Source organism: Nerophis lumbriciformis, linkage group LG06 (genome assembly GCF_033978685.3).
Source record: "Nerophis lumbriciformis linkage group LG06, RoL_Nlum_v2.1, whole genome shotgun sequence".
NCBI lineage: Eukaryota > Metazoa > Chordata > Actinopteri > Syngnathiformes > Syngnathidae > Nerophis > Nerophis lumbriciformis.
The window spans coordinates 25,729,142-25,741,219 of record NC_084553.2 but is presented as its reverse complement, the minus strand read 5'-3'; the positions used below and the strand labels follow the sequence as shown (position 1 = coordinate 25,741,219).

The 12,078-nt window shown below is 40.8% G+C and overlaps 1 protein-coding gene across 4 annotated transcripts in view; it reads left to right on the top strand.

The window, feature by feature from the left end:
• The window catches only part of dennd2b (DENN domain containing 2B), a 114,450-nt gene extending 103,565 nt beyond the window's left edge, over nucleotides 1–10,885 (top strand). For all 4 annotated transcript variants that reach the window (XM_061963966.1, XM_061963968.1, XM_061963965.1 and 1 more), the window contains 6 exons: nucleotides 2,073–2,250; nucleotides 4,378–4,419; nucleotides 4,528–4,639; nucleotides 8,537–8,776; nucleotides 8,863–8,949; nucleotides 10,515–10,885. In XM_061963966.1, coding sequence (XP_061819950.1) covers nucleotides 2,073–2,250; nucleotides 4,378–4,419; nucleotides 4,528–4,639; nucleotides 8,537–8,776; nucleotides 8,863–8,949; nucleotides 10,515–10,549 — 694 coding nt within the window. In that variant the 3' untranslated portion in view covers nucleotides 10,550–10,885. The remainder of the gene's footprint in view (nucleotides 1–2,072; nucleotides 2,251–4,377; nucleotides 4,420–4,527; nucleotides 4,640–8,536; nucleotides 8,777–8,862; nucleotides 8,950–10,514) is intronic.
• The last annotated feature ends 1,193 nt before the right edge of the window (nucleotides 10,886–12,078 follow it).

Sequence of the window (12,078 nt, the reverse complement as noted above, 5' to 3'; positions counted from 1 at the left end):
AGTTCTAGCTTAACTGACTCTTCAACCGGACTAGCAGGCTCTGTAATTGCCTGTGACCGGGCTTGCTCTAGTGTAGTTAGTCAAATGTGACTTAAACAGTAGTCTATATTCTTAGACAGGATGATGGCGCCTTCCTGGTTAGGGTGAAGGCCGTCCCTCATCAGCAAGCCTGGTTTGCCCCAGAAAGAGGGCCAATTATCAATAAACGTTAGTCCCTGTTGTCTACAGAAGCTAGCCAGCCACTTGTTAAGCGAGACTAATCTGCTATATCTCTCATCATTGCCTCTCGCAGGCAGGGGGCCAGAGACAATTACTCGATGCCTGGACATCTTTCTAGCGAGATCACAAGTCCTGGCTATGTTTCTCTTTGTAATCTCTGACTGTCTCATTCTAGTGTCATTGGAGCCAACGTGTACAACTATATTCGCATAACTAGTGGTGCGATTAGCCTGTCGTACGTGTTTACTAGGCCTGTTGCGAGTTAGCTCCCTAAGATTAGCCTCTATGTCAGGTGCTCGGGCCCCCGGGATGCACTTAATTGTGGCTGGTTTGCTAAGCTTTATGTTTCGGGTGATGGAGTCCCCTATGACTAAGGTGTGGTGCCCGGTAGACTGGGGTGTAGGACTAGCTAAAGAGCTAAATCTATTATGCGTCTCAACCGGTACACCGTAGCTTGTAGGCCGCTTAGGACTGCTACAGGCTGGGCTAGTTAGCTCGCTACAGCTAACGCTAGCAGATGTGTCCGCAACATCTAAAGTTACGAGATTACTCTGCTCTAACTGGCGGACACGGCCCTCTAGCAGAGCCAGCCTCTCCGTGAGTAAGGTGCAAGACGCGCAGGAAGCCATACTCACGGTGTTTTCTGTCACCGAGTGAAGTTCCTGCTGTCTTCCGAGAAGTCCTGGTCACGGTGTGCAGGAGTAGACTCCTTCTGACCGGCGCCCGGCGACGCCTTTCTCCGCGCTAGCTTCGTTAGCTTAGCAGCTAGCTGCTAGCTAGCTGCGGGAGGGGTGGAGAGACAGAGATCGGGTGATTTGCAAGTTAAATAGTACTACTAAATATGTTGAGAAAGTAATAAAGAAAGCTGCAGAACAATTTAAAAGCACACAAATAGAACGATACTTAGCTTTTTCGAAACAGCGAGCAGTCAGCGAGCTGTTTCGAAAGGTCACGCACGGTTCGAAAGGTGAACCGTGCGTGACTCATCTGCAAAAAGCAAAGACCTAATCCTGCAGCCACCAAACCGGATCCCCTCAACACCTTGACTGCGCCTAGAAATTCTGTCCATAAAAGTTATGAACAGAATCGGTGACAAAGGGCAGCCTTGGCGGAGTCCAACCCTCACTGGAAACGTGTCCGACTTACTGCCAACAATGCGGACCAAGCTCTGACACTGATCATACAGGGAGCGGACCGCCACAATCAGACAGTCTGATACCCCATACTCTCTGAGCACTCCCCACAGGACTTCTCGAGGGACACGGACGAATGCCTTCTCCAAGTCCACAAAGCACATGTAGACTGGTTGAGCAAACTCCCATGCACCCTTAAGGACCCTGCCGAGAGTATAGAGCTGGTCCACAGTTCCACGACCAGGACAAAAACCACACTGTTCCTCCTGAATCCGAAGTTCAACTATCCGGCGTAGCCTCCTCTCCAGTACACCTGAATAGACCTTACCGGGAAGGCTGAGGAGTGTGATCCCATAGTTAGGAACTACCGTTTCTTCAAAAAAAAATTCCCTCCTTATAGACTAATCTGCGGCCATATCTTCATTTAAATCCTCAGTAGTTCCCTTGAAAAGTTTCCAACTTTGGATATTACAAACATAGCCGTCAGCGGAGGTCTAATTGCTTTCAAGTGTAATAGTAGCTCAGTATGCAGAGTATTGCGTGTTTTTGTGGTGCTATTATGTTTGTTTTTCTTAATTGCAATAGTACAATGTTGTTAACCACAAACCCAGATCTCTCTATTTAGGTCACAGTAATTCATCATCTTGTGATATATCCATGTGTCCTCTGCAGCAAACGTATTAAAATGTGATTGATGTTTTTTTTATATTCTGCCATCAGTACGCTGTCCAACTGCATGCATGCTGTGGTGGCACTGCTCTACCCCTTCTCCTGGCAACACACCTTCATCCCGGTACTGCCGGGGTCCATGTTGGACATTGTCTGCTGTCCCACTCCCTTTCTGGTGGGTCTATTGTCCAGCTCATTGCCCAAGCTCAAAGACTTGCCTGTCGAAGAAGTGAGTATATTTATTTTATCTTAGTAAAGTTTCTTTACCAACTTAAAAATATCTTTATGTTGTCATGTAATTTCCATGTACAGTAGACTACTGTCCTTCACAGCAGTTACCTTCATGTCATGGGCAAATACTAAAATCTGCTAGTAAGGGTGACGTCCATAAATGTTTTATTTTTGTCACACTGCTCACTTCATCCTCAGCTAATAAGCTAACAGCTAAACGTGCACTCCGGGTTTAAAGGGGATGTTTGCGAACATAAGCGGCTGCCTACAGGGTGCTAACTTTCCAAAGTGTTGTAAGCATAATGACCCAACTTTTTCCAGCTTTGAGCATGTAAACTACGCCCCACATAATGCACACTTACTAGTTATTATTTGCTGTCAACTAATTTGGCAAAGTTTAGGTACTAACGTTAGCTATCATTGAATTTATAGCCTATCATAACAACAACATGACAAATTGTTGTTTCTTGCTTCTCTGGGGCTGCTGTATGTGCTGTGCAAGCGCTCTGCGTCTGTACTTGTGTATGAAACAGCCGTGAGTGACAGCCTGAACGCCAGAGCTTTTCTTCGGGGCGATGAACAATTTTCATTCAATATAATTAGTAGGGATGTTCTGATCAGGGTTTTATGCTGCCAATTCCTGGTAACGATCATCCATGAATGAGACCGGCCGATACCAATACTGATACCAATCACGTGTAAGAACTGTAACATTTTCAATGTATTTATGGTGGGTGCTATTAGCAGTTTAACAATATCAACACAATATTTAAGCAATTTCCATATTCTCTTCCTCTGTGCATGTGTAATATGTTCAGCCTTGTCCTCCAGTATTACTACTAATAATAGTTAAGATACAAAGACTTGCGGTTTATTTGTCATAATGGAGGGGATTATAATTAGCGAAGAGGAGCGGCTCCACACTGTGTATGGAGTGACATGATTAGCTGCTCGTTGCTTGTCAGCCGGGGGACTAAAATAAATAGTGTCAGCCAGAGGGTATCAGTGTTTGTGATCGGCAATAAAATGCAATAATCTGCAATTGCGATCACTTAGTTTTACCACACAAAAAAAATCGGTGGCCGATCGATCGGCACATCCCTATCAATCTGATAGTAATTGTAACATAAGCTAGCCGGTGGTGTTGGTGTTAGATTTTTGGTCTGTAAAAAGTAACCTTTTGAGCAATTTGCAAACAGTGCCTTTAAAGCCCTAAATATGTCTCACACACCTATTAAACATTCTAAACAATAAAATTTATAGGTACCTACCACTATTGAATGATGACAATAACCGATAGAACTAACTGATAGTCACAGTCTAGCCTTCATATTATCACATACTAGTTTTTATTTAATTACCTTCATATATCAACTTGTGTTCACTTCGCTGCAAGTTTTGAGGACGTATTTTAGAAAAGACTGTCACTGCAAGAAGCTACTAATGCCATGGCAACACACACAACATGCCACCGCCATCTAGCACTCATCACAAACCATGCAATTGTGTCGAATTAAACCTCTGTCGTTATTCTATTTGGAACCCCTGAAACGCAATGGTCTTTGGACAAACATAAATGGGCACACTGTCTTACTGAGACACTTTGGACAATTCTATGCTTCCAATCCCCAACAATTTAGGAAAGGCTCTTTTTTCCAAGATCTACTCATAGATGCATGGATAATTTTGGTGTGGAAAAACTGGAATGCTGAGCCAGCGTACCTCTCAGTGACCTATGATGACCTCACAAATGTACTTTCGGACAAGATCTTCAAGCTCTGTATGTGTGTGTTCCTGACAGTGACGAAAAGCCCTTTTCTGACATTACATCCCCATTTTACCTGCATGCAGTATTTCACATGGATAACACAGCTGCAGTAGTTGTGTCCAGCTGGTCCTGTGCCTGCAGCACTGCAACACCAGCCAACAAGTTCTTGGCTCCTGCTCACTCAGCTTTTGGTTCACTTTAGAGCCCTGGCAGGGTGAAGTTAAACCTCCTCAGTGCATTTAAAAACAAAACTAAATTTTAGAATGTTTGATACCACTCTTGCATTGCATATCAGTCTGCTCAGTGGGTGCAGGCAATACATCATTCTAAATGGTGATTGTTTCTTCTTGTCATCAGGCATTAATGGTGGACTTGGGAACAGACCGTTTCATCAGACAGGTGTGTCCGTAAACTTGAAAACAAGCAAGAGAAGAACTTTAACAAAGACAAAGTAATCAGCTAAATGATGTTTATCTCCAATTATTGCATTTTTTTGTTTATTTATAGATGGATGACGAGGCCTCGCTGTTGCCACGAAAGCTTCAGGCAGCTCTGGAACAAGCGCTGGAGCAGAGGAATGACATCATCAATCAGGACTCAGACAGCGAGTCAGATGAAGGTTTGACAAGTTTTTTTTACGTGACATGTTGTCTTCTCTTCTTAAATACAATTATATTTTAGTGCTGATTCTTCCTTCTATTTATACTGTAGCATTTTTGCACTTACTATGTTTTGATCATCTTTATTGTGTTATTTACACATCGTTGGTGCAGGAAAACCCAAGTGCAAAGTTGTATTTTCTTTTTGCTATACAAGTACAACCCATTTACCATTTACATACATTTTGTCCTCAAAATTATACACACAATACCCCATAATGACAATATAAAGAGTTTTTTTTTCATTTTGCAAATTTGTTAAAAAGAAAAAACTACAAAAATCACATGTACATAAGTATTTGCTCAATACTTTGTTGACGCACCTTTGGCAGCAATTACAGCCTTGAGTGTTTTTGAATACGATGCCACAAGTTTGGCAAACCTATCTTTGGGCAGTTTCGCCCATTCTTATTTTCCTATTCCTCTTTGCAGCTCCTCTCAAGCTCCATCAGGTTCAATGTGAAGCATTGGTTTTCACCCAGGCTTTCTCTGTTCATTGCTGCATTCATCTTTCCCTCTATCCTGACTAATATCTCAGTTCCTCCCGCTAAAAACATCCCCACAGTATGATGCTGCCACCACCATGCTTCACTGTAGGGATGATATTGGCCTGGTGATGAGCGGTGCCTGGTTTCCTCCAAACATGATGCCTGACATTCACGCCAATGAGATCAATCTTGGTCTCATCAGACCAGATCATTTTGTTTCTTATGGTCAGAGAGTCTTTTAGGTGCATTTTGGCAAACTTTTTACTAAGAAAGGGCTTCCGTCTGGCCACTATACCATATAGGCCTGATTGGTGGAGTGCTGCAGAGATGGTTGACCTTCTGGAAGATTCTTCTCTCTCTACAGAAGAATACTGGCGCTTTGAAAGAATGACCCTCAGGTTCTTGATCACCTCCCTGACTAGACTAAGATGAATGCAGCAATGTACAGAGACATCCTGGATGAAAACTAACGCTTTCTACACAATCTGATTGAGCTTGAGAGGTGCTGCAAAGAGGAATGGGAGAAACTGTCCAAAGATAGGTGTGCCAACCTTGTAGCATCATATTCAAAATGACTTGAGGCTGCAATGGCTGCCAAAGGTGCATCAACAAAGTATTGAGCAAAGGCTGTGAATACTTACCTGTATGTATATGTAATTTTTTTTTTTGTTTGAATACATTTGCACATAAAAAAAAAAGTTTCACATTGTCATTATGGGGTATTTATTGTCTGTAGAATTTTGATATTTTTCAATTTTGAAATAGGGCTGTAACATAACAAAATGTGTAAAAATGAAGAGCTGTGAATACTTTCCGGATAATACTGTAGGTCGTTAATGATCTAAAGTAGGGCAGTCTGAGGCATGAAACTCCAAGGCTGAAAATTAGCCCCACTTATTTCACTTACTTCCCCTTGGTGTGTCTGTTTTCTGTTTAGCTGTTTGAAAACACATAATGTTATGTTTAGTAAACACATTTGAATGAAATTCTTCAGCCCCATGTTGATAGTAGTTGATCAGTCTAAGGTACACATTTAAAAAATACATTTTTTTTTAATATAAATCTGTGATTAATTACAAGTTAACTACGGTCAAAATGTAATCAATCACAATTAAATGTGATTATTTGAAAAATAATTTCAAAAATATTGATACTGTACAGTGAGTTACTGTGCATGGAGCCAGTTATTTGAAATTGGTATTTGAGTTGTGTCATGTTCTTCATGAGATCAGTCATTTTGAATCCCTGACAAAAAAAACCCACATATCAAGCAAAAATAACCTTCTGATGTTGTCATATCTCACTTATTAGCAATGTAACACTTGAACATGATGCAAAAATAGTGATTTAATTTATATTGTGATACATATCGACTAATAATTGGAAAATATATTGTGATATGTTTTTTTTCCCATGTCGCCCAGCTCTATACTACTAAAAACGGTAATGTTGTATAATTAATACTTCAAGCATATGTAGTAATTGTACATTGTACATTCATCCATAATAAGGACAGTGTCTGTCATTGCCATGGCTACTCCGTAGTTGTCAATAACATTGGACCAGTTAGAATGGGGCGAAAGTTACGATTCAGACTTGTGTGCATTGTGTGTTCAAACTTTATTGTTAAATAAGTGCTGAATACACAATACACAATATACAATAATATAACATAGTAAGCAAAAGTGATTAGCATATACATTGATTGATTAGCTTGGCTTTTTTAAAGTCCGACCATTGTTGTTTACCTCACAGCATTATTTGTGATGGAAAACAATTACCTTTTCAATCAATCAATCAATGTTTATTTATATAGCCCTAAATCACAAGTGTCTCAAAGGGCTGCACAAGCCACAACGACATCCTCGGTACAGAGCCCACATAAGGGCAAGGAAAAACTCACCCCAGTGGGACGTCGATGTGAATGACTATGAGAAACCTTGGAGAGGACCGCATATGTGGGTAACCCCCCGCCTCTAGGGGAGACCGAATGCAATGGATGTCGAGTGGGTCTGACATTATATTGTGAGAATCCAGTCCATAGTGGATCCAACATAATAGTAAGAGTCCAGTCCATAGTGGGGCCAGCAGGACACCATCCCGAGCGGAGACGAGTCAGCAGCGCAGAGATGTTCCCAACCGATGCACAGGCGAGCGGTCCACCCCGGGTCCCGATTCTGGACAGCCAGCATTTCATCCATGGCCACCGGACCTGTGTCCCCCCCCCCCCCCCCCCCTCCACAAGGGAGAGGGGAGCAGAGGAGAAAAGAAACAGCAGATCAACTGGTCTAAAAGGGGGGTCTATTTAAAGGCTAGAGTATACAAATTAGTTTTAAGATGGGACTTAAATGCTTCTACTGAGGTAGCATCTCGTAATTGTTACCGGGAGGGCATTCCATAGTACTGGAGCCCGAATAGAAAACGCTCTATAGCCCGCAGACTTTTTTTGGGCTCTGGGAATCACTAATAAGCCGGAGTTCTTTGAACGCAGATTTCTTGCCGGGACATATGGTACAATACAATCGGCAAGATAGGCTGGAGCTAGACCGTGTAGTATTTTATACGTAAGTAGTTAAACCTTAAAGTCACATCTTAAGTGCACAGGAAGCCAGTGCAGGTGAGCCAGTATAGGCGTAATATGATCAAACTTTCTTGTTCTTGTCAAAAGTCTAGCAGCCGCATTTTGTACCAATTGTTTTAAAACTGTAGGGGGAGCCTGGAAGAAAAGCTCAGTTATTATTCTCAAACAGTAATCCATATATTATTGTAATATTTCAGCAAAGGATCATTCAATTTAGATTTTATTTTTGCTAATACAGTTTTATTTGTAAATGTTTTCATATTTTAATGTCTCTAATAGATGTATATTTCTGTTTAACAATAAAAATAACATTGTTATTCTGAGTACCACCAGATACATACCACCAGTAGAACGGCAGTTAAGAGAATCGGTGAAATAAAAAAAGTAACTTCTATTGAAAGCGCTCCAGTAGTAATCAAAAGAGTAAAGTAGATACAGTATGAAAGGATCATTTGGACCTAAAAAAACGGCATCTTGAGTCTAGGGCCATCTGTGTGGCCGTGTGCCTTAGTGAGTATTATGGAATACTCTAATGACTTTTAGGCTAACAAAGACACACCGTCCATGATTTGAGATCGGGGTTTAATTAGTTTCATGGTTAGTGGACAGAGTTTACAAGCTGTGTTGCTGAGTCTCTACTCGTCAAGAGCAGCGGGGGGATTTTATTGCTGATTGGAGCCAAACTTCTGTTTCTCTTTAAAACAGGCTGCTACTTAAAGACTTTCCCTTTAAAACGTGTCATCATGCCATCCAAGAGGAGGACTAACTCTCCTCCTCTGTGTTTGCAGAGTACAACTCCTTAAACAGTTTGGTGTCAGAGGCCTTCATCCGCTTCTTCCTGGAGACCATCGGTCACTACTCTCTGTTCATCACTCAGAACGAGCGTGGCGAGCGCCTTTTCCAGAGAGAAGCCTTCCGGAAGTCCGTAGCATCCAAGAGTATCCGCCGCTTCCTGGGGGTCTTCATGGAGTCTCAGATGTTTGCAGGCTTCATTCAAGATCGAGAGCTGAGGAAGACCCGAGCTAAAGGTAGACTTCTCCCCATGTGATGAGCATATACTTAAGGCCTTATACTGACCTCTAGTGGTTTTTGGGTGTCATGTTCTGGCTGACAGGTCTGTTTGAGCAGAGAGCGGATCAATACCTGGAGGAGCTGCCAGACACAGAGCAGAGCGGAGTCAACAAGTTCCTCAAAGGCCTTGGTAAGTTTGCTTGAATTCTGAAGGTTCCTACAGGTCCTGGAAATTCTAAAAGGTATAGATTTTCAAGTTAAAAAAAATATCCTATTCAAAGCAGTACATTCTTAATAATATTAATAGCACGCAATTATTTTGGCACAAACTGCCCCAAAAAATTAAGTTTGATGACATTTCCTCTGAAATCATGGATCTGCACTGAAATTGTATGTTTTTTTCCTTGGCCCCAAAAAGAAGAAAGTAAAACGGTTTCAGTGGAACCTTTGAGGTCAAATGCAATATGTTTGACTTTCTTTACCCCCACAGGAATAATGAAAATAGACCTCATCGTGTCAAACTATCTATTCTGTAATCTTCACATTTGCACTCAAAATTATCCAACCTCCAGTAAATTACTTTTATTTTCAAAATGTACACCTTCTCACTCAATACATTAAATTACTTTTATTTTCAAAATGTACACATTCTCACTTAATACATGGGCAATTAGAAGAAAAATAGTGACCGTTTGTAATACGAGATGTGTTAACTTCAATATTTTTTTTGCTAATGCAAACTATTGAAAGTTCATATACTTTGAAAAAATAGACTTAACAGTGAAGGATTAATAGTTTTCAACATAATAAAAAAAAAGTACATGTACAATTTTTAATATTATGATTACATATTTTAACTGTATAATGAAGTGAACCACTGATGATATTGGAAAAAAAAACTAAGAAACTTGTCAGTGTAATAACAAAGACTGTTGATAATTTTTGTCATGCAAGTGTAAAAATAAGTTAACTTTGACAACAGGTAATGATGTATATGATGTGCTGTGTTAAATGTTTTATGTGACTTCTTGTTGAGACTATTCCTCCTCTTGTGTCCAGTGAATTATTCCCGAAATGTTGTAAACATTAACAAAAGCAACAGAAAAATATTTTAAGAGAATAGAAATATCAATCTAGTATCTACAATCTACCAATACTTCCTTGGTTTCGATAAAAGCTTAGCTACTAGCATGTCTGCTTCTAAGTGTGTAACATGTTTAGCCTAGTCCTCCAGTTAGGTGATAATAATACTTAAGGTACAGTACCAAGAAATGCAGTTTATTTGCCATGATAGAAGTGATTACTATTAGTTTAGGTGGAGCGACTCCACACTGTGTGCTAGTCGCTTGTCAGCCGGAGGACTAAAAATAAATAGGGACAGCCAAAATGGATCAGTGTTTGTGATCGGCATTAAAAGGCATTAATCAGAAATCACAGACTTTTTCAGGAAAATCGTCCGATACTGATCGGTGGCCGATCAATCGGCACATCCCTACTTTATAGAAGTATATTTCTCAGAAATGTTGGTCAAATTCTATTAAAATGTTCAACCTTATGGTGTTTGACTTTGGAAGTTCCATCGAATTAGGTGTTAGGTACACAAATCCTAACAATACTTCATGTTTAGACCCTTTTTTGCTTAATGGAATAACTTCTGTGGCACATGTAAATCACAAGTGGGAATACGTTGCATATAAAGTAATAATACTTGATGTCGCTCAACATGACATGACTATTTCTTTGCTCTCTTCCTAGGTAACAAAATGAAGTTTCTCCACAAAAAGAACTAAATGTCATGATTTTAAGCCACCCAGATGTGTCCTGCATCTTTTGTGTCATGTTTGTCTCTTGTATTTTTGTAAACTTGTACATATTTCACTGTGAGTTGACCTTGATACTGGTGGCCAGCGTACAGCAAGATGCCTCACAGCAGGTGGGCCACGCAGAAACCACTGGTGTTCTTGTGAAGAGTCTTTTCAGAGCGTGTAAGTGACACGGCAAGGGCATAAATGTAAAGACTCTAAGCTTCCACGCGGCAGAATCTAAAGTCGACATGCATCAGGATGGTGAACTGTAAACATATTTTGCATTTGCTCTTTCAATAAAAAACATCACAGTTAAAACAATTCAGATGCGTTCAAATTCATCACCATTTAAATCTTTCTTTCTTATCTGACATATTCCACTAAGGACTCTGAAGAGATCCCTGAAGTGGTGGTGTGCCAGCTACGATAACCTAATTACGTCTGATGGCTGTCACTGCCATGCTCTTATTATTAGCTCACTGTTGACTCGAGCTGACATGTTTCTTTTCCTTCTTCGCTTGTCTGCAATTAATCATTCATGCCAAGTAACCATCTCCTTGTAAATATGAAATTGGAATATTGCTTATACTATTCTGGGTTAGGGTGAGCTGAAGCCTATCCCAGCTGGCTTTGGGTGAGAGGCGGGGTACACCCATGACTGCAGGTCACCTGTCGATCACAATTATTCTCACCATTGCATCATTTTGTGGTAATTATTAGTACAATAGTGCCTCAACTTACAAGCTTAATTGGTTCTGCGATGGAGCTCTTAACTCAAAACACTCGTATCTCAAATCAGTTCTCCCATTGAAATTAAGTTAAGTTAAAAGTTAAAGTACCAATGATAGTCACACACACTCGGTGTGGTGAAATTTGTCCTCTGCATTTGACCCATGCCCTTGTTCAACCCCTGGGAGGTGAGGGGAGCAGTGAGCAGCATTGGATTTAACCCCCAATTCTGCTGGACTGCACTCTATCCTGGTCAAATCATATCAGTGATATAGTTATGAAGATGGGAAGGGCTATTGGTATTTCCAGGAAATGTGCTGCTTTTGTTGATCCACCTCTTCTTTGTCAGATTGTTAAGAGTTTAGTCTTGTGTCATCTGGACTATTGTTCTACAGTCTGGGCGTCTGCTGCAAGTGGTGAGATCAGCAAGCTCCAGATTGTCCAGAATAGGGCAGCAAGGCTGGTTCTTGGTTGTTCACTAAGAACCAATGTGAACCAAATGCATGCTTCTCTTTCCTGGCTAACAGTGCAGAACAGGTTGTCAGCTAATACTCTGATATTGTTCAAATCAGTAACCGGTAGTAAAACTCCTGCTTTTTTCATGGCCCAAATAGTTCACAGTAGCACTATACATAATCATAACACCAGGGTGTCCAGTGAGGGGCATTTTGTACTCCCTCGTCCCAGGAAGAATGCTTTGTGGAAATCTTTTATTTATAGATCTTTATCGCTCTGGAATAACCTGCCTCAAATTCTCACCGGCATTGAAAGTAAACAGGTTTTTA